Consider the following 19,898-nt stretch of genomic DNA (forward strand, 5'->3'; position numbering starts at 1 on the left):
AGTCGGGACCACATTCTACCCTTTTATAAGTCCAAGAACACTAGAATATTGCATATAATGAAGAAATGGTTTTGCTTATTCCAAATATTTGAAGTGTTATGTATTTTGCTGTCCTTCTGAGTAATGAAATTTCTACTATCTTATTGATAGTTTCTTGCATTTCTTTTCCTGAGAATCGTTGACACCTGACCAAGAAACAAAAATCTTAGGGATCAACTTACTTTGTCCATTAATTGCATGGAAATGTCCCAAAAGAAGGCAGCTGCTCTTCCTCAGAAAGGCAATAAAGTACAAACTTGAAACAAAACTGACTACTGAAAGGTAAAAATTGAGTCATGCACTGCTGTAGCTGTAACATAAGTTTCCCCACAATGGGAGGTCTGGTAAAGGGGTAAGCCAAACTCTGTTTTTGGCAAAGTCTTCAAATTATAAATATTATTAACTATTCAAAAAAAAAATCACAGAAAACTTTCTGGGTTTGTTTTTTTTTTTCTAAAATTAGTATGATGATCCTAATAATGAGGTGGCCAAACAGGTTTGTATGTTCTTAAGCCTGCCTGTACCAAAGCTAGCCCAACCTCTGTAATTTAGCCTTATTATTTCCAGCTGTCATTAGATGTTTGCCCTTCTGAGAGAGTTATCACCAGAGATTACAAGCAGAACAAGGGGCGCACACTGAAAATCACTACTACCAATAGCCTGTGCTTTTAATGTAAGATAAACTGGCAATAACAGGACTTTAGTGAACTTTACAAAAATCTCATTCTTTTCAGAGAATGGTGAGAGGAAAAAAAAAAGTGAAGCAACAAAAATCAGTAAAATACAAACCCTCTCTCTCATATTGATAATTCTGAAAGAAGAAAAGAGTTTCTGTACCATAGTTCAGAACAGCAAGAGGAAAAATGTGAAGAAACTAAAATTTTTCAAGTATTACATGAAGACAGTAACTTAATGCCCTCTTTAAAAATGTACTACCTCTTCCTTTATATAGCAAGGTAAATACATTACTAAGATAGTTTACACAACAGCTGCAGAAATTCCTACCTATTAGCCTGCGTTCAGGTGGAAGCTGAACAGCTGTCTGATCTGCAAATCTGCAAAGGATCATGTGCTCCTAGAAAAAAAAAAAGGAAAGAAATTTTGTCCAGTAGCATTTCCCTCTTCCAAATAAAATAAGAAAAATCTAATTAAATATTTAAAACTATTGAAACCATTATGATATTGAAGACTATGTTTCTAGAAAAGTTATCTGTCTGCAAATACTAATTTTGATACTGCTTTGACTTGTAAATATGTATGTAAATCTAGTGTTAGTAACCACGACCACATTTCTGCTCATGAGTATTTGTTTCTTGCTAAAATTTCTCTAATTCTCTGCAGGAGTTTAATTGGATGCAATGTATTCAAGATAGTATTCTTCAAAGACATGCTGCACATTAGTTTTGCCTTCAATACTGATGAGCAACACAGCCTTCTTTTAGCACAGTCATCATGGGGCCACAGCTCTGCATCCAGACAAAGAAAATATTCTTAAATAGGTAATTTGAACTACTGCACATTTCTCCCAACCAGTGATTTTTGAATCCCAGAAGAATTGCCTTGTCGATCAAATTTCCTCTGCTCTGACAAATCCATTCAGGATCAACCCAAAAGATCCTGAAGGTAAAATTGATCCCAAAGGCAAAAAATACCTGGCTGTGAATGGGAAAGTTTCCTACCTCAAAAAGAGCACAATTCACTTTCAAACTATCCCTTTTCCACTCAAAGTTTCTGCAGAGGCTTCTACAACAGCTGCTGTTGATTTCTTCCTGCCTTGTCATGCAGGGGTACGGTGCAGTGGAGGGTCAGCCCACCACCTCACTCCCTGCTTAGATCACTACACAAGCAGGCAGAACCCCATCCCCATTTGCCTTCAAAAAACACCGCCTATGCTAGCATGACCAGCCAAGCCAAGGAGACAAGTTATCCAGATGGCGAGAACAAAAAGCTCTGAAGGTGTAGCAATGAAATTAATATTCTGATGACAGCTGTGCTCTTTGGGACAGTTGCAAGATTAAGTACAGGACAGAATAAATCCGAACCATTTTAGAATTGTACAACATTCCCAACTGTCCTATAAGGTCATGGGGAGAAAACAGAAACAACAATAAGAAACAACAAGTGCTCTGCTAAGCAAAGCTTCCAGAGCTACAGTTTTGGGAAAAAAAAAAAAAGACACGTGTCTTGTATCAAAAAGAATTTTTTATTTTATTTTTTTTTTTTTAATTCTTGCCTGATATAAAATGACGATTTTAAAGATGGAGAGAGCAACCTCACCTGAGGATACTTCAACTTCCTTCAATATCCTGAAGTAAGGATACTTAGTCCAGCTTTATTTTTTTACTCCAGACATAAACATCCATAAGTCTTCATTTCACAAAAAACCCAAATGAAATCCCATCTTCATAACTAAATCAAGATGGTAACTTTCTGCACAGTACGCTCCACCAATTCATAAATTTAATAGACACTTGACCACAAATAAGTTTGCCTAGATATTATAAAATAAAATATTACCACTACTTGATACTGAAATGTTACTTATTTAAATAAATTTACAGTATCTTGAGGCAGGGATATTTGTTCCCTAGTACAGCTCATTCACATGAAGGTTTTCAGCTCACAGCTCCGTAAGAAATATGTAAGCAAAATGAGAACACATTATAACACGTTTAGGACTTAAACATGTTATGCCCAGTAAGTTCAGTTCAAATATTTTTGTAGTACTAAAGAGCTGAAAACGTTAAACCCAGATGTGACTACTGAAAAATGGAGGAGGAGAAGAGGAGCCACAGGCAATGTGGCTGTTGTTAGGAGAGAAGCAGCAGTTATCTCTGGGGAGCCTGGGGAGAGAGAGAGTGATACAGAGCAGCGGGAGAAGATCCACGTTAGGACAGAACCCCTCACCAGCCTTCAGGCACCCAACACAACCCACCTCTTTGCAACATCAGGTTCTCAGCTCATCTGACTAGACCAGAGCGAAGGCAAGCCTTGCCAACCTGAAAATGTAGACTGACTCTTACGCCTTGGCTTCCTACAGAGATGATCCAAAAAGTTAAACTAGACCCCAAGTTATGACTACATCGTTTCCCCCTGACACAATCATTAAATTTTTACATTCCTTGTTGGCAGAAATAAGAAGAAAAGCATTTCTAAAATAATGAAGATAATAATTACAAACTTCCCAAACCTTGTGTGTGCATAAACAGTTAAATTGCTTACTAGAACACCCATACCTTCAATTCTTATTAAGTTTTCAGAGCTGTATGTGCAAAGTTATTCAGTTTTACTTTCCAGTTCTCCTATAGGGAGAGCGTCTTGACAAATAGTCTCAAAATGTATCATGGTAGAAATCTACAGCTATCATAACCTTATTCTTTGCAGCTATAAACTAATGAATTACAGCATAATGTTCTCATCAAAAAGGTTTTGGAATTGCCAGACTTCTGGATGTCTTTTTAGATCTCACTAAAATGAAAGATAAGAGAAATTAATTTAAAATGGGAACTGGAGGGGGGTGACACAGATGTCTGGCCAACACATGGCAACTTTGACTACTAGCCAATAACCTGTAACAATTTATTAATATGAAATATAAAAACACATATAGCTAGCTGTATAACAGAAGTTATTTATAACCAGGATTATTTGAGGCACCAACCAGCCTAGACCGTTTGTATAGACTCTTACGTTATTAAGAGCAGGAATATTTTTTAGTCCTTGACCCCTGTGCCCTCTGCAACACAAATAATAAAATGCTAGAACTTCTACAGCGTTGACAAACCCTGCGATTTAAGTTTCCATGGATTAACAGATTAAGAAAAAAATTCACTGACTTTTAATGAGATTATACACACTATCCTAATCTAGGCATCCTTGATTTTATAATTGTCACCATCTCCCTCTGTACTGTCAACAGGTCTACTTTTAATATGATGTTAGTAAATAAACTTTTTCTGAACTGAAACATGAGTTCTTTGTGATTACGTGTTAGAAACACATAAAAGTGTTGAAAAAAATGTTCATCAAGGGAAAAAATAATGGCAGGTCCAAATCCACCATGCTGCTTTTGTCATCTCAATCTATGGACATTTATTTCCACACGAATTAGCAAAGGGTACATAAAACAGACTGTCATGAAGATAAGATTAGTGTGTTACCAGATAACTGAACTTCCCTATATAAGATGGCTGGAAATTTTCTGAATTTTTTAAATGCCCTCTTAGTTGAGGATTAAAAAGGATAATCTTTCCATTTTTCTGGTACATATCTGATGTTTATCAGAAAATAATATCTATAAAAGCAATATTTTTACCTAAAAAATGATCAGACATTTCCACAGTATAAACAGTTGTATTAAGATCTAAATAAACTGCTATCCTGTAATTGTTAACTGATACATGTCGAAGTATCTTACATAGGAATGGCTCACTTATACATTATGATAAAAACCAGTATTTTGTGGAAAAACTATTTAATTTTATTAAAGAAAAAAGCCTTCAAAAATGGATGGTGGAGAGAAAGCAACACAATGACATCTGCACTACTGATGAACATTTCACGTAACACATGCTGCTCCTCGCAATTAAAAGATAACCACTTATATTTAATTTGATAAGAAGACACAGTGAAACCCAAGAACCTGCACATAACCCTCTCTCCCCTCAACCCTTTTACATACCTTGTAAGACAAAATTTCTTTGAACTGATGACTGAAAAAAAAAAAACCACATCAATTAACATCTAAAAAAGCAGAGGTGGAAAACAGAAGCAATCATTACATACTTGAACGCATTTTAAACAAAACAGCAGTATCTGTATCCTACGGAAAGGCATTCAAAAAACCCAGAAACCATTACAGTTCCAGTTAACTAGGAAAGGAAAAGCATATTTGCTGTTGTCTTTTCTTTTTCCCCCAATTCTATTATTCACAAAAATTCTGTCTTTAGATCATAATAAATGCTAACACAGACTTACTGGCATTTCCACGTTGTCACATAAATACTTGATATTACATGTACACAACCTCTAAACATGCATATATTTTTTGTTTCACAAAATGGTGGCTCTACAATGGAATTGAGTATAGAACACAGACAATATGGGGATATGGGCAGGCTATCATGTTTTATGATCATATCAAATAAAGAATGAAGAAAAAGCAAACCCTGAAATGTAGCTCGAGCTAGGGTTGATAATTTTCTACACAGGCTTGCAATGTTAGAATCATAATTTTAGCAAACACAAGACCATAATTTACATTCTTGCAGCATCTACTGCAACAAAAAGTTTTCTAACATAGTGAGCATTTCCAGTCTTCATGATCTAAAAACGTAACTGGTCAAAAGTTAAACAGTATGCAGTCAATTTTAAAACAAGTCAACAGAGGAAAGCTACATGCCTGCTAACTTTTGAAGACAGAATTTTATTGCCTCTTCCTTAAGAATACTTTGTTTTCTCTTGTAACACAGTACAACAAAAGGGACACACATAAAGAGATGGAAGAATCAAATTGACTATGAATACACTGTTAAATGCAAAGTTTATCAAATTGACAAATTCTAAATATTTATTCTCCACACACTTCTGTGACAGCACACTTCAATACTATAGAAAAATACGAAAAAATATTTAACATGGATGCATAAGATGTTTTTACACTCGTTTATTCCTTTTAAGACAACATGTTTCAGTTTCTTATTTTAGCAAATGTTGTACTTTGTAGTAGAGTTAAATGTTGTAATTGCTAATAGAATTAAATCTGATTCATCTTCGACATCCAAAATGCAAAGCTCAACTTTATAAAAAAAAAAAAAAGAAAAAAAAAGGCCTCTTCCCCATCTAGTTCTGCCTCAGAAAGCTGTTAGCCTCTTATCTTCTGCCACTTTATTTATATATCAAAGGCATTACAATTCTTAACCCTAAAATATTTATATATCTCCAACATGGCAGATTTGAAGACAACAAAATATCTACACAGGCCATTGAAAAAGTATTAAAAATATGACCTGAAATACAGGAGAGCTTGTCTGCTTGAGAATAAATCAGAAGAGTTTCACAAGCAGTAAACTATGGTATAAAGCAGACCCTTTTCTTTAAGCTGACTGCTTACATCTTTCTCCAACATTAAAATGTCAATTCCCCTTCTTACAGTAATTTTCATGAGTTTTCTATTAACTTTGTGATTTCAAGGTAAAAGGTCTGCATATTACATAGATTCCCACATACTGTATCTACTATGTTGATGGTATAAAGTCTTCTGAACTATGAATAGATAAATCCAGACAAAAAATAACCCAGGAATTACCAATCTGTCTCCCTTTCAGGATGGGTTTGCAAAGAGAAACAGGAGGAAACAGCTGCATTGTAACTGTGAACCAACTTAGCCTAAATCCTTGCAATGATCTTCAATTGATTAGTTCTATACTCTTTTAGTATTTTCTTCCTTTTTTTAAGTTGCTATTTTAAATCTTATCTTGTTAGCTTTAGTTTACCTTCGTGGATATTTAAACTTCACTGTGTTCTGAATGAAGCCATAACAACAAGGGGAGATGACAAAGGCTGCCCGTGCCTTGATGCAGTGTTCGATCACCATGTCTGTTGCCACGCCACATGCATGCAGAGCCACCTAGGGTGTTAAAAATACAAAAAACAAAGAAACAAGCAAATTCTTTATAGCAATATTTTAAATGCAGTGCTGCTGCAGTATTTTTTTGGTTGACTGAGTTACTTAAATATATGAGGAAGTTTTTGCCATGAAAGCTGTTATGCCAAAGGTCTGGTCCTTAATTCCTCAGTTTCTCCTTCCTCTCCTTCCTATCTACGCTGAGGGAAATGTATGGCCCATTCCATTAAAAAGGGAACCATCAACACCGAACAAGGGTCACTCACCAAAAGCACTCAAAGGGTAGGTGTGCTGCATTGTGATACCAAATAAATTAAAAACAAAACTCTATAAAAATATTAAAAGGAAAATTATTGTGGTCATTAGTCAAAAGTTTTCGTCAAGCGAAAAGGACTTTGAAATACAAAGAAATATTTCAAAACTGGATTTCAACTTAGCGGTAACAGAAGTAACAGATATACATGAAGGTGACATTTAAAGGACAACATTTATGTGTAAATTTTGAGCATTTGATTATAAAGTATTGAGTAAAAATTTTAGAAAATAAACAATGCAGGGGGGTTGGGGGGTGGAATCAAATATGACCTGCCCTCCTTTTCCTTTTTTCTCCTTATTCTTTTTTTTCTTTTGCTTAGTGATGGGCTCTTAAGCTAAAACTAGAATGTCATTCAATCACAACAGCTACCTGCCAGCATTGATGTGTGTTTGGGCAATGCACAAGGTTGCACCCAATTCTTCACAGTCTCCTACAAAAAGGCAAGTTACCGCTGCACTCATTATATTGCAAGGAAAGGTAAGCAGCTCTCTCCTCTCAATACCTATGACACCAAATGGGCCAAGGGAAATGAAAGCATTACTTTCTCTGCCTTCTTCCATGTACTCAGTTGCTCTAAGGCTAGGTCTCTGGTGCATAAACATTGCTCTGTTTTCATTAAATTAAGGACCTTTTTGAGGCACGTTTTTAATTTTTTGCAGCAGTGCAGTTTTGTAAAACTTTATTGTATTTTTTCTTTTCCTTCACTGTAAATTTAGGAAAAAAGTTTAAAAATGCAAAGCTCAGATTTCAGGGTTCAAAGCTGTTTTTCAAGGTATAGCAGTTGGAAGATAAAAACTTTGCTCTCCGATATAGGTTAAAACAAAGACTTTTTTGTTTGCAGACTGCTTGATGTAAGCTCAGCTGAACATACCATTAATCATCAACTGAACTATAACTGCATACAGATGCTAACAAATATTCTTGTCTCAAGCAGAACATTAAAAATTATTAAGAACATAATTACACAATTAAAGTTTTCTGCTCGTCTGAATTTAACAACAAAAATAAAACTCCTTTAAACATCAGAAACAGATTCTTAGTGTCAGAGCGATTAGATTATCATGGAATATAATTATAGTTACTTCCTCATCTACCCAAGCAGAAAACAAGAGATCTCTGCTTTGCTTGCACGTTTGTAAAAGAGACCTTAAGACAGCAGTGGATAAAACCAGTAGCTTTGCTGAACCTATATGAACTTTTACACCAACTGATTTCTTCTTTGGGTTTCTCAGAATCAATTTAGTTAAGTCAAAAATCACTTAACTAAATAAAACTCAAGACAAAGCTTTCTCAGGATGTCCTATATATTAAAATCACTATCTGAAACAAATTAAAAAGTGAGGACTAATGCAGATAATGCATTTGGTTCACAAATCCATATGTCTGTAGACACAGGAACACAAAGTGGTCCCTGCAGAGAGCAACAGAGCTAAAGCAGGGTGAGACCATTGCCCTGTATCACTCCTCCGGCGCTACAACTCCCCAGAACAGCCTAATGCACACAGGCAAGTGTGCAAGGAAGTGAAGGGAAAAGAATGTTTCATGAAACCTCAGGTTCACCTTAGTGATCTTAAAAAGAAAAGAACACACTCAAAAACATCCTCCTCCCTCAACCAAAACTTAAACTTTTCAACTTGTTCTCACAAATTAGCTGAGATACTATGAGTACTATGTAAGTATTAAAAACAACCAAGATCTCAAAGACTCCTCTGGGTGTTGGCATCTAAATGAACACTAAATGCAAATATCTGGAAGCTTTCACCTGTAGACTGACATCCTTTATTGTGGTTGGACATTGTACTACAACATAAAATATTACAAGGTACCAGTAAGTTTGGCACTCAACACATTGTTTCATACAATGGGTTGGAGGGGACCATAGAGATCATCTAGTTCCAAGCCCCCTGCCATGGAGGAACTTCTTTACCCCGAAGGTGGCAGAGCACTGGAACAGGCTGCCCAGAGAGGTGGTGAAGTCTCCTTCTCCGGAGACGTTCAAAGCCCACCTGGACACGTTCCTGTGCAACCTGCTCTAAGATGACCCTGCTCTGGCAGGGGGGTTGGACTAGATGATCTCCAGAGGTCCCTTCCAACCCTATGATTCTATGGGCAGGGACACCTCCCACTAGACCAGGCTGCTCAAAGCCTTGAACACTTCCAGGGATGGGGCATCCACAACTTCTCTGAGCAACCTGTTCTAGTGTCTCACCACCCTCACAGTAACAAATTTCTTCCTAATGTCTAATCTACATCTACCCTCTTTCAGTTTAAAACCATTACCCCTTGTCCTATTGCTACACTCCCTGATAAGGAGTCCCTCCCCATCTTTCCCGCAGGCCCCCTCTTTAACTACTGTAAGACCAATATAAAGGTCTCCCCGGAGCCTTCTCTTCTCCAGGCAGAACAACCCCAACCCTCTCACAGCCTGTCTTCATAGAGACGTTGCTCCAGCCCTCAGATCATCCTCATGGCCCTCCTCTGGACCCACTCCAACAAGTCCGTGTCCTTCTTATATTGGGGGCCCCAGAGCTGGATGCAGTACTCCAGGTGGGGTCTCACCAGAGCAGAGCAGAGGGGCAGAATCACCTCCCTCGACCTGCTGGCCACACTTCTTTTGATGCAGCCAGCTTTCTGGGCTGCGAGCGCACATTGCCAGCTCATCAACCAACACCCCCAAGTCCTTCTCCTCAGGGTTCCTCTCAGTCCATTCTACACCTGATCTGTATGTGTGCTTGGGATTGCCCCAACAAGGTTTCAGAACCTTGATCTCAATTACCCCAACAATGCATAAGGGCAGAATTTTTTTGCAGAGCAAAAGGGAAGTAGTCACTGGACAAGGTCCAGAGAAGGGACACAAAGACAATCAAAGGACAGGGAAGCCTGCCATATGAGGAAAGGCTGAGATAACTATGTTTTTTCATCCTTGGGAAAAGAAGGCTTAGAGGAGACCTCATCACCATGTTCCAGTATTTAAAGCGTGGCTACAAAGAAGGTGGAGACTCCCTTTTTACAGGGAATCACATGGAAAAGACAAAGCATAATGGGTACAAGTTACTCCTCGGGAGATTACAATTGGACAGAAGAGGAAAATTTTTCACAAGGAGAATAATCACCCATTGGAATAATCTCCCCAGGGAAGTGGTGGATTCCCCAATATTGGACACTTTAAAATTCAGCTGGACAGGGTGCTGGGCCATCTTGTCTAGACCGTGCTTTTGCCAGAAAGGTTGGACCAGAAGATCCTTGAGGTCCCTTCCAACTTGGTATTCTATGATTCTATTATACTTTCTTTTTTTTTTAACCATCTTTTCAACTCCTGGCAGATAACAGGTAAGAAAATAGCAAAGTAATGTGCAGATTTGATATCAAGGTAACTAAAGTGCATTCATGTTTTAAACTAATACCAAAAGGAGAGAAATGAAGACTTCTGTCATGTTCATTTTTCTATACCTCTTAAAATTTCAAGTACTGTAACCAGTGAAATTATTGTCATCATGTCCACTCTCATATTTACACTGTATTGTTTTACTGAAAATGGTGAAGTCATACAATGAGTGAATAGCTTTACAAGCCTCAGAAGATGGGTTTAGAAATGATTCATTGCCAAACTTTGTACATACCTATGTATTATGATATTATATTGTCATTTTTGTATCAGACCTTTGTTTATGACATAATGATACAAAGGCAGATAAACTTTACATTATTTACCTTCAAACACACCAAGCACTTGTGCTACTGGTCAGTAAACCACCCAGCTCCTATCTTAAATGTGGCTGCACAGCAAAGTTAATTCCAAGTTAATGAGCTAATCCTGAAGAGTGAATCACAGTATGATACAAACTAATTATGAAGTTGAGATTGATACAGGTGTCCCAAAAAGGGAAAGCTCCAGGTTTGTCTGTTGAATAGACTACAGAATCGAGTCAAAGAAACTGAAATCACAGGCCTGGAAATGAAGAATTTCCAAGTGAATTTTTCTGACGTATACTTCAATATTTTCCTTGTCACAAAACTTAAAAGAGAGAATGTAACACTTTTTTATTAAATAAAAACTCCATGGAGATATTTAACTTAGTATTAACCTTAAAAATAGACCCCAAAAAATGAAGACAGGAACTCTTATGATCACAAAATTGGAGACTCATTTCACTGGAAAACTATTACAGATTTCACACACAGAATTCAGTAAATTATTTATGAGATCCTGATTTTTTGAAATAGATCTCTAGTTCATCCACTGGGATTTGTATGACAATGTAGCACAGAAAATAAAGCTAGAGAATTGGAAATTTACACTTGGAAGGACTGGGCTCAAATAATTTATTCTCTCCTCTTTCTCCTGCACTGTATTTTTTTTCCTTTATTAAATAAACCAAACAAATAGCTAAACACCACTGTTCACATACCATAAACTTTCAGCATTAAACATCCTAACCTACAGCCAAAACAGGCCCTTGGATGGGTGATTTAAAGAACAGTCAGGCTCACATTGAAAGCTTCGAGCTTGCTGCAAAAGTTCATATTCTATTAGCAGAATATAAAACTGAAAGACAGGAATCTTTACAGAGTTACAAAAGACTATTTATGCCTTACTTTTCACTAGGCTTACACAATTCTGGAGAACACATATCATTTACTTTCAAGGTCTAACACAGATACTTTGAATCGGTATTCAAATCACCTACTTTGCTCCTGCAGAACTCAGATTCCTGCTTGGGTCTGCTCATGTAGAGTTAACTGTCAGAATACCACCTGTTGACTGCAATAGGAGTGCTCAGCATAAGCCCCACAAAATTGAGGTATCATTCTGCCTTTATAAATATAGCTTGAGTGTACTTTACATAATGAATACAACGTGCATATCCTTAGTATAACATTCTCTCTGTCATGATAGTTCCTTCTCAGTTTTGCACTGTGTAGTCTTGAGTTGTTTGCTTTATCTTAAAATGCTTTTACTGTCACCTAACTGTATTTCTGATATCACTGTACTGTACTCAAGTTTAATTTGAGCAACAGTAGTCTTCCCATCTTCAAAACCTTCTCCAGAGTACATACAATAATGACTTTAAAATAACATGATTAAACCAAGAATCTACCCTATTTTTTCTTCAACGTGGTCAGGCAGCTCTTGCATTTTTGTGTTTGACTGGAGCAGACACTTCTTTCCTCATTCATGTAATATACAAGCCATGCCAATTTGCAACAAATAATAAATAGAAAACAAACTTAATACAGATTAATATAACAAGGGTGCTTCTCATAGCATCAAAAATACCTGTCTGTAAGGACATACAGAATTTTCTTTTCTCAGATATTTCAGTTGTTTTAAAAATAATTAACCAGGCACTGAAACTCTGAAGTGGAAAAATTATAATCACTTACCCCAATGTTAAATGTGCCATTGAAATAGTCCAAATTTGCTTGAATGAACCAAATGTTGTTTAAACCTAGTTCATCACTTCTGTCTTTAGCACGCATCAGAGACAACTCCTTATTTTCTATGAGGACCACCTAGATTTCATACATAGCAGAAAGTAAGGCAAAATAATATTGAGAAATCAAAGTATAACATTACCAACAAGCACAAAACTTAGTAGCTTAGTTGAGAAAACCTCTAAAATACTTGTGGCAGAGCCTGAGATCTCCAAAAAATAATTAGCAGGAAACCCAACAACCATGGAAGGTATTTAATACTTGCCACTATCAATCAGCTTGCAAATATTTCATATTTTCCTGTAACCTCTATTTACTCAGGCAAGCACTGCACACAGTTGGGATTATGCTAAAAATTTGCACGTTTCAAATCTAAGTCCCCTGCTGAGACAACTGTGTCTTCACATTTATTCTCCCTCCATACACATCTTTTTGAGATGCTTATCACAGACCAAAAGCTCATACTGTCTGGACTTTTTATTTAGAAATTACCTGACATGACGGCATCATGTGAGCAAGAACAATTCCAACGTGGCCCTGTGAAAACAAAAACAAACAACAAAATCTGAGTCAGTTTTCAGTGTTCCCTGTTGTTGACCTATTACATGACCGCTACCCAGTGACAGAACCTTTGAAAGCAGATAAAATTTCAGCATTTGTACTTTTGCCTTACTTCGTGGCAGCAACCACCTAGAACTGCAAAGAGGAAAGCGGAAAGAAAATGCATCATGGAAACAAAAATATACATTACCCCTCCACTGCAAAAATCCACAATCACATCTCCAGGCTTAGCAAGCTTTGTCACCGCTGCTACCAAATTATTCAACTGCTGCTGTTTCCTCAGAGCCCGGTCTCTAGACATCTTTCCTGGGGATGACAGAAAAAATGCTTAAGTAGTTATCGGCAGTTCTCAACATTGATGGTAACAGCAAAGCATTGCAAATGAAATTTATGGCTGAGACTAAAAACTGGCTGGAACACTTGGGCATCGAATCCCCTTTGAGCTAAACTCACAAGTATTTGGTAGAGCTTTCCCTAAAACTTTTGCATATTTAAAAATTCACTTTCCACTTGTTGCTGTTAATGTATCCTTCGGAATAGAATCATATAAACTTAATATACGGTAATCAAATCCAGCTTCCTGGATATTACAAAAGCAATTCAATTATCATCATCATCAATTGCATTTATTATACAGTTTATTGTTTAAATCACTATTCTGAAAATGTATTACTTTGTATATATTTTGTTATATTTTACTGTAGATAACATTTAACTTTACAAATAATCCATCAAATTCAACAAACTTGTCAGATAAAATTATAACAACATTGCTCTGGGTAGTATGAGAAAAAAAAAATCACTTTTCAAGACATTACATTCTATACTGTCAGGGCAAAGAAAAGAAAAACTTTCAGTTTTTTTCACTTTTTTCACTTTTCAGAAGGCAGAGGAAGTAGTGCAGAGTTCATTCTGCACAGTTATTGCACTGACAGTCATTTAAAAAAACAGAGTAATGACGTTTTTAAAAAATATTCCTAGGTGGCTAAACTGCATGGTGACATATTAAAATGTGTACTATTTCTTAATGGAAATTAAGAGACGGAACACAACCTCCTCACTTCTTATTAGCTTTGTAAGTATAAAATAGTACGTTTTATAAAAATAAAACCACTGTTACACATCAAACATTTTTTACACTTTGTGAAAGTTAACACAAAGAAGAGACCCAGAAAACAAAGCTTTCTAATGACAAAAATGTATACAAGGACTGTGGATACGCAACTTTTACCACATCATGTAAAAATACAAATACATTTTAAGAAATCATCCCTCTCATGTGTGTAGAAAAACCTTTTATGAAAAACTATACTTGGAAACCCTAACTCCTTGCATGCCAAATATCTATGTGAACTGCTCCATAGCTCATCTCTAATTTTCATGCTTCCATTTGATAAACTAATGTTCAAATTCTCAACGCCTACAGTTCCACCTGAAGCCAATGGGAGATGCAGGCATTCCCGCATGTGCAAAATCCAGTGCTGTCATGGTGTTTGAGCTAGAAATTCAGCTTGTGAGGTCAAACATATAATTTGTTAGGTAGACAGGTATTGTGATATTACTACCTAGAAAATCCTATATCTAAAAACCACACAAGTACATCCTCTGTGTCTATGTATGTGTATGCACATACGTGCACACACAATCACAAAGGATTGTTTGAGTTTTAAAAAGTAGCTGTTGTCCTGCACATAGCTTTAATCTAACGGAGGTTACCTAAGTAACAAATAAAAAGAGTCAAGAAATCTAATTTATATTTGTCTGCTATATCCCACACACCTGAAATACAGCTGTGGCAAGAGGGGCACAATTCACAGGGACTTTTATCTTCATAATACAGGCTACTGCTTGGATTTATTTTCATCAGTCAACACATCTTATTGTTTTTGTTTCAATTATTTCAATTCTACCTGATAAAGTACTTAATAAAATAGATGTTGCTCCAAAAAAATGACCAGATTCCTTTCCCTTTTATGGAGGCAGCAAGAAACTGAGTCACGTTTGAATTCTTTCATCTGATAAGCAAATGAGCAGCCAAGCAAGTCCAGGCTTCCCAACACATACAGCTTCCTTAGAAGCCCACTAGAAGCTGTCCACACACAATACCTACATCTGACTATGATTACACAGCCGTAAGAGGTAAAACTGAGCCTGCTTTAAACAACCCAGTTTGGACACGGACAGCTCTGCGTTTAGGGCAAGCTAGCCTTCCAAAAACCTATTCAGCTCCTATCTGACTAAAACCCAAGCTACCAGCTTAAAATTAGCTCGGCTTATCTCTATAAAGTGCAGGCACACTTCTAACTGTGGTATAAGCTGCCTCCTGTGATATTGCAGGTCCAGAACTAGTGGACAGCAGCAGGAGGCACAAATAGCAAGACGGAAGCAGGGACATAACTCCTGATCAGTACTGGATAACATTTCAGGTTCAGCTAAAAAACAGAAAAACGGGCTTTGCAAAAGCACGATGAAAGCACAGAGTTTTTTGTTTGACAGGATTCGGTATGGACTCGCCTTTTTAACCTCCTCAAGACAGTCAAAGCACACAAAACCCCTTAGTTAGAAATACACTGTGAGGATAAAAGGTCAGCTCTGTTCTCCAAAATGGGTTTGAACACAACAAAATTTGCCTCCTAAACTTTGGTGGCTTTATTTATACTGTAACTCATTTTTAACAGGGGTTGCTTCTCTGCAAGCTCTCTTGGTGGAAAACCCTAAGAATTCAAGGCTTCCTGAGCTTAAGTAACTGCCACAATTAATTTAATGGGATTTGTTGTAAATGCTTTTTTCCCTGGTAACTATTGTATCACTCTCTTATATCCGCTTTCAACTTCAATCGTCGTAATTATGAGAGGGACCAGGCAAACAATTTTGTTTCCAACTCCTGTCTCTCAACAGGCAATAGCACAAATGTCCTGAGCCTTTTTCCTGCACAATACTGAAGGAGAGACCACACCTGTCAAGCCACAAACAGCACAAAAATCCATGCATGCAAATGCTCTTACATCCCTTTCCAACTTCTCTGCTCTTATTCCCCAACCCTAAGGTTTTCCCAAGAGGTCTGGGATTTATTATTATCAAGTGCAACTCCTGAACAATGCCATCAAATTTTCATACTGTGCAAAGTCAGCAAATAGAACCTAAAGTCATTAAAAATCAAAAAGTAAAATGATAACAGGTTTTGTCAGCAACAAGAGATCCACTACTTAGTACTTGGTTAGTCAACTTCCTGAGTATTAAATTAATAAGAAATACTTTTTAAAAAATACTAGCCTATAGCCTTTAAAAACTCCCTAAAAATTAACTCTTCATGGTTACCAACAAAGTTTCGTCTTCCCTTACTGTACGGACAATAAATAACAAATAATAATAATAATAATAATTAATAATAATAATAATTTCTTTACAATGAGGGTGGTGAAACACTGGCACAGGTTGCCCAGAGAGGTGGTGGAGGCCCCATCCCTGGAGACATTCAGGGCCAGACTTGATGATGAGGCTCTGAGCAACCTGATCTAGTTGACGATGTCCCTGCTTACTGCAGGGGGTTGGACTACATGACCTTTAAAGGCCCCTTCCAACCCAACACATTCTGTGATTCTATACATTCCCTTGAGAGATGGAGAAAACCAAGCTTGAATCAATAGGTCTTTCGTCTGTTCTACTTCTATATTTTGAGCTCAATAGCTAGAATTACGGAAACACAACAAGCCGTGATGTAGCCCATAGAGAATGTTAGTTAGCACAGCTGGGCACAGTAGTCCTTCGTTACAGCAAATAGGCAATAGATTCAACTAAAACTTCTGCATCTAAAACCACTACTGCTCACTTTGCGTTTCTCAAGCCCTGTGATGGTAAACAATGCTAATTGTTGTCTTCAAGAACAATAAGAGAGGAGGTAGCTTCAAATTTAGCCCTACAAGGCAAAACCTTGAAGAATGTAACCTTTTCCTACAATACACTGAAAAGGTCCCCACAAAATGCTTTGCTCCTTTCCTAAGAACCCAACTGACAGATTGCCATACACTCTCAGAAACATTTTCATTTTAATTAATGGTCACAACAAAAATATTTTATTTAGCTTCATGAATCTAACATTACTGTTAATTCAGCCCTTGTCAAGCAGAGCTCTGTGGCACTTAGAGGTCTTTCATTTTGGCACAAAGAAATGTAACTTTTCAGGAGGCAAAAAGCCCTTTATTTTTATATTGCCTTTTGTCAGTGTTCAAGTTCATATAATCCTTCATTCCTCAAATCATACTTCCATATTTCTCAAGTTAAACTTGAAAAGGGATTAAAGTTTCCTTAAATAAGCAAAACCAAAATACCATCTCTAAGACTTTAACCCTATTTAACTTTGAAGTCGTAACAGTCACAACACAGTACAACAGAACACACAACTACCAAAACTTAAATATAACACACGATACCTGCATTGTCCTATTCCAGAAGGGATACTTCTATGGCAGAATTGCATACTTCTATTGTTTTAGCACAAATATCTTATTATTAGGTTTTCCATAAGCCTCATCTAAGTAATTCAAATGATAATGTGAGTCTGCTTTTCATGGAAATTTAGGTAGAGAATATTTTTTGCTATATTGATTTAATCTTAGTATAGCAAAAAGGCTCAGTGACTATAAAGCAAAAGCCAAAAGAGATAGTTTTATTATTTTATACTAAGCTGAACACATTTTTCTGAAATCAATGTGTTTTTTCCCCCTTGTAGTTCCTTATAATTCAGCATATTCTAATTATTTCTTAATACTCAGCTCATATTTCCTTCTCTTTGATGATGTTAACTCCTGCTACACTATTTTTGATATCTGTTGGGCCATGGGGGGGTTCTTTGTTTCTTTGTTTTGGGGGTGGTTGTTGTGGTTTTGCACTATAGATGTCTTTTTAAATATAGTATTTGTCAGATTAATATAGCTGTACAGTGGTTCCCATGCAACTGCTAGAAAAAGCATAATTCAAACAGATGAAGGATGCCAGCTCAGCTGACATTTATTTACAAAGAAATGTTCTTACTAATCAGAAATAATAATACTACCTTCTTATAAAGAACTCTGCCAAATCTTGCAGTAAATACCATTAGCAAGGACAGTAACTTTGCTATGGCCCAGTGGTCACCTTGGTTACTTGAACAATATTCTTCTTTGACTTTAGCTGCTTTAATCACTCTGTGTGGGCCCATGCTGAACGCTGAACATCTGCCTTCCCCTTCTCCAGCCTGGGGCCACCTTCCAGCTGCCCCCTTTCGCTGCACTGACCTGTCTCTCTTCCCCTCCGATCCAAGAAGGGAACTGTTAGCTTTCAGCCACTTCTGTTTCCTACTCTTATTCCATGACCAAACCAGAGGAGAGAGAAGTAGCAGGAGATGGGCCAGCCAGTCTCAGTATCATCTACAAGTACATCATGGTAAAGACCCAGCTGAATCGCAGTCTGAAATACACACTGCATCAAACAGCAAACTTACCCAAAAGGTATGTGAGAGGCAAGCGTATCTCAGTCCTCCTCTCCCTCTCACCCCACTTTCATAACAAAGGAAGGAGGCAACTTGGATCAGGTAAATAGATGATTATCTTTTTTGAGCAGTACTTAAATTCAATACAGCAAATGCTGTGTTTGTGGTTTTCACACTTGGGTATAACTCAAAGTGGGGGACCCAGAAAAGAAAGTGGGGCCGTTGAGAGAGAAGTCTGACCACATCCTGTATTGGGACTGGAAATTCCCACTGGTTTAATTTCAAAAGTAACTGAGTTGTGTCAAATTAAAAAAAAAATCTAGTTCCAATTGTATAAATATTTCATTACTTTTGCGTCAGAATTTTAATGCATTAATCGTATAATGAAATATCTTACTTTATCACAGACATAAGCAAAACAGAGCAAGTGAGTAATAAAGACCAGCAACATTAGCTGATAAACTGTGCTGTTATTACTGTTCTCTACACCTCACCTCATCCACTTTTTAAGCTCTCTCTCCATTCACTCTTGGAGAACAAAAGTAAGAGCTAAAGATTCAGGGAAAACACTGTTTTATAGATCAGGTTGCCATGAAGAAAACCTCATTTTCCTATTTTTACTGTTAACATTTTATAAAATAATTTGGATTATAATATGCCTGTCTGAAGCAGACAGAAAGACATCCTGCTGCCCAGAGTGTATTTGTATGAATAGAAGTAATCAGCAGCCACATTTATGTGAACAGTTCAGGGGAAGGCACACTACCCCCACCCCCCCGAGTGGATGTTTATCAAAATATATTCTGGAACTATGAGGTTTGGAAACACTCCAGGTGCCTTTACTCGTTGGTAAAAGTGCACATAAATGCTTACTTTTTAAAAGAGGTAAAAGGTACATACACCAATTCTACAGTTTCATGTATTTCTAAAAGTAGCCAACCCTATCAATTGAAGAAAATTGCTATTAAGTTGTCTTGGCATAGAGTCTATTTACCCTTTCCTATCAGATCACTGGATATTTTCATTGTTTGTTTGTGCCTCATCACAACAATAATCAGATTTTCAGGAAAGTTGTGTTGGTTTACGTTAGTTTGCTTTTTAACTAACCTCTAAGGAGGCTGTAACTAACAAATGGGTTGACAAAAGCCAACATTTGTTGCCCGGAGCCTCATTACAGCGAAAAATACACAGCTGCTCTGCAGTTCAGAATGCATCGGACTCCATTCTGCAAAGACTGGACTTTGCGCACTTGAATGTTTCTGGCAAGTCAAAGACAACTAACAGCATTCATGAAATTACTAATGTGCACACATATGAAATAACAGCCTTAGCATTTTGGGGGGTGGGAGAGAGAAAAAAAAACCAACACAAACATATAAACTATATACTATTATATAAACTATAAACTAGCATTCTGTATAGCATGCACTTTCAGTCAACAGATAAGCCCAGAA

The 19,898-nt window shown here is 37.0% G+C and overlaps 1 protein-coding gene across 4 annotated transcripts in view; it reads right to left on the reverse strand.

Annotated features, from left to right (window-relative positions):
• The window catches only part of GSTCD (glutathione S-transferase C-terminal domain containing), a 73,187-nt gene that overhangs the window by 8,041 nt on the left and 45,248 nt on the right, over positions 1-19,898 (reverse strand). For all 4 annotated transcript variants that reach the window (XM_074589424.1, XM_074589425.1, XM_074589427.1 and 1 more), the window contains 6 exons: positions 13,168-13,283; positions 12,909-12,953; positions 12,366-12,494; positions 6,534-6,667; positions 4,721-4,751; positions 1,045-1,114 (listed from right to left, as the gene is read on the reverse strand). In XM_074589424.1, coding sequence (XP_074445525.1) covers positions 1,045-1,114; positions 4,721-4,751; positions 6,534-6,667; positions 12,366-12,494; positions 12,909-12,953; positions 13,168-13,283 — 525 coding nt within the window. The remainder of the gene's footprint in view (positions 1-1,044; positions 1,115-4,720; positions 4,752-6,533; positions 6,668-12,365; positions 12,495-12,908; positions 12,954-13,167; positions 13,284-19,898) is intronic.

Source organism: Larus michahellis, chromosome 5, assembly GCF_964199755.1.
Source record: "Larus michahellis chromosome 5, bLarMic1.1, whole genome shotgun sequence".
Lineage (NCBI taxonomy): Eukaryota > Metazoa > Chordata > Aves > Charadriiformes > Laridae > Larus > Larus michahellis.